A 451-nucleotide genomic window follows, 5' to 3' on the forward strand; every position below is an offset into this window, starting at 1 on the left:
GGACCCCCGTTGCTCCTCCCTCTCTGCCTCCTCGGACCCCCAGCGTTCCTCTCTTCTCTCTGCAGGAAGTTCGTGGTGTGTCGGGGTTCCCTCGCTCTCATGTATCACGCTCCGGGGAAGCGACGAGAATTTAACGCCTTCGCTTTGGATAAAACCTTTTTTGGTCCCTACGATGAGACGACGTGCATTGATTGGACGGACGACTCCCGGTAAGTGGGCGTGGTTGGGGGTCTCTCCTTGCTCTCTTGTCCTCCCAGGTAACATTTGCCCCTCCCCCTCCTCCAGGTGTTTTGCGGTGGGCAGTAAGGACATGAGTACCTGGGTGTTCGGTGCCGAGCGCTGGCAGAACCTCCTTTATTACTCGCTGGGCGGCCACAAGAACGCCATCGTGTCCTGCTACTTCCTGGAGGACAGTCTGGATGTAAGAGATGCTGATTGGCCGAGCACTGTC

General features: G+C 57.6%; 1 protein-coding gene across 1 annotated transcript in view; it reads left to right on the plus strand.

The window, feature by feature from the left end:
* LOC108803745 (periodic tryptophan protein 2 homolog) overlaps positions 1 to 438 on the plus strand; it is a gene marked incomplete at its 3' end in the record, with an annotated part of 5,956 nt that extends 5,518 nt beyond the window's left edge. Inside the window, exons 4-5 of the mRNA XM_018575560.1 lie at positions 44 to 209; positions 286 to 438. Coding sequence (XP_018431062.1) covers positions 44 to 209; positions 286 to 438 — 319 coding nt within the window. The remainder of the gene's footprint in view (positions 1 to 43; positions 210 to 285) is intronic.
* Positions 439 to 451: the final 13 nt, after the last annotated feature.

The sequence above is a fragment of the Nanorana parkeri genome, unplaced genomic scaffold (assembly GCF_000935625.1).
Source record: "Nanorana parkeri isolate BGI_ZX_2015 unplaced genomic scaffold, ASM93562v1 scaffold4134, whole genome shotgun sequence".
Lineage (NCBI taxonomy): Eukaryota > Metazoa > Chordata > Amphibia > Anura > Dicroglossidae > Nanorana > Nanorana parkeri.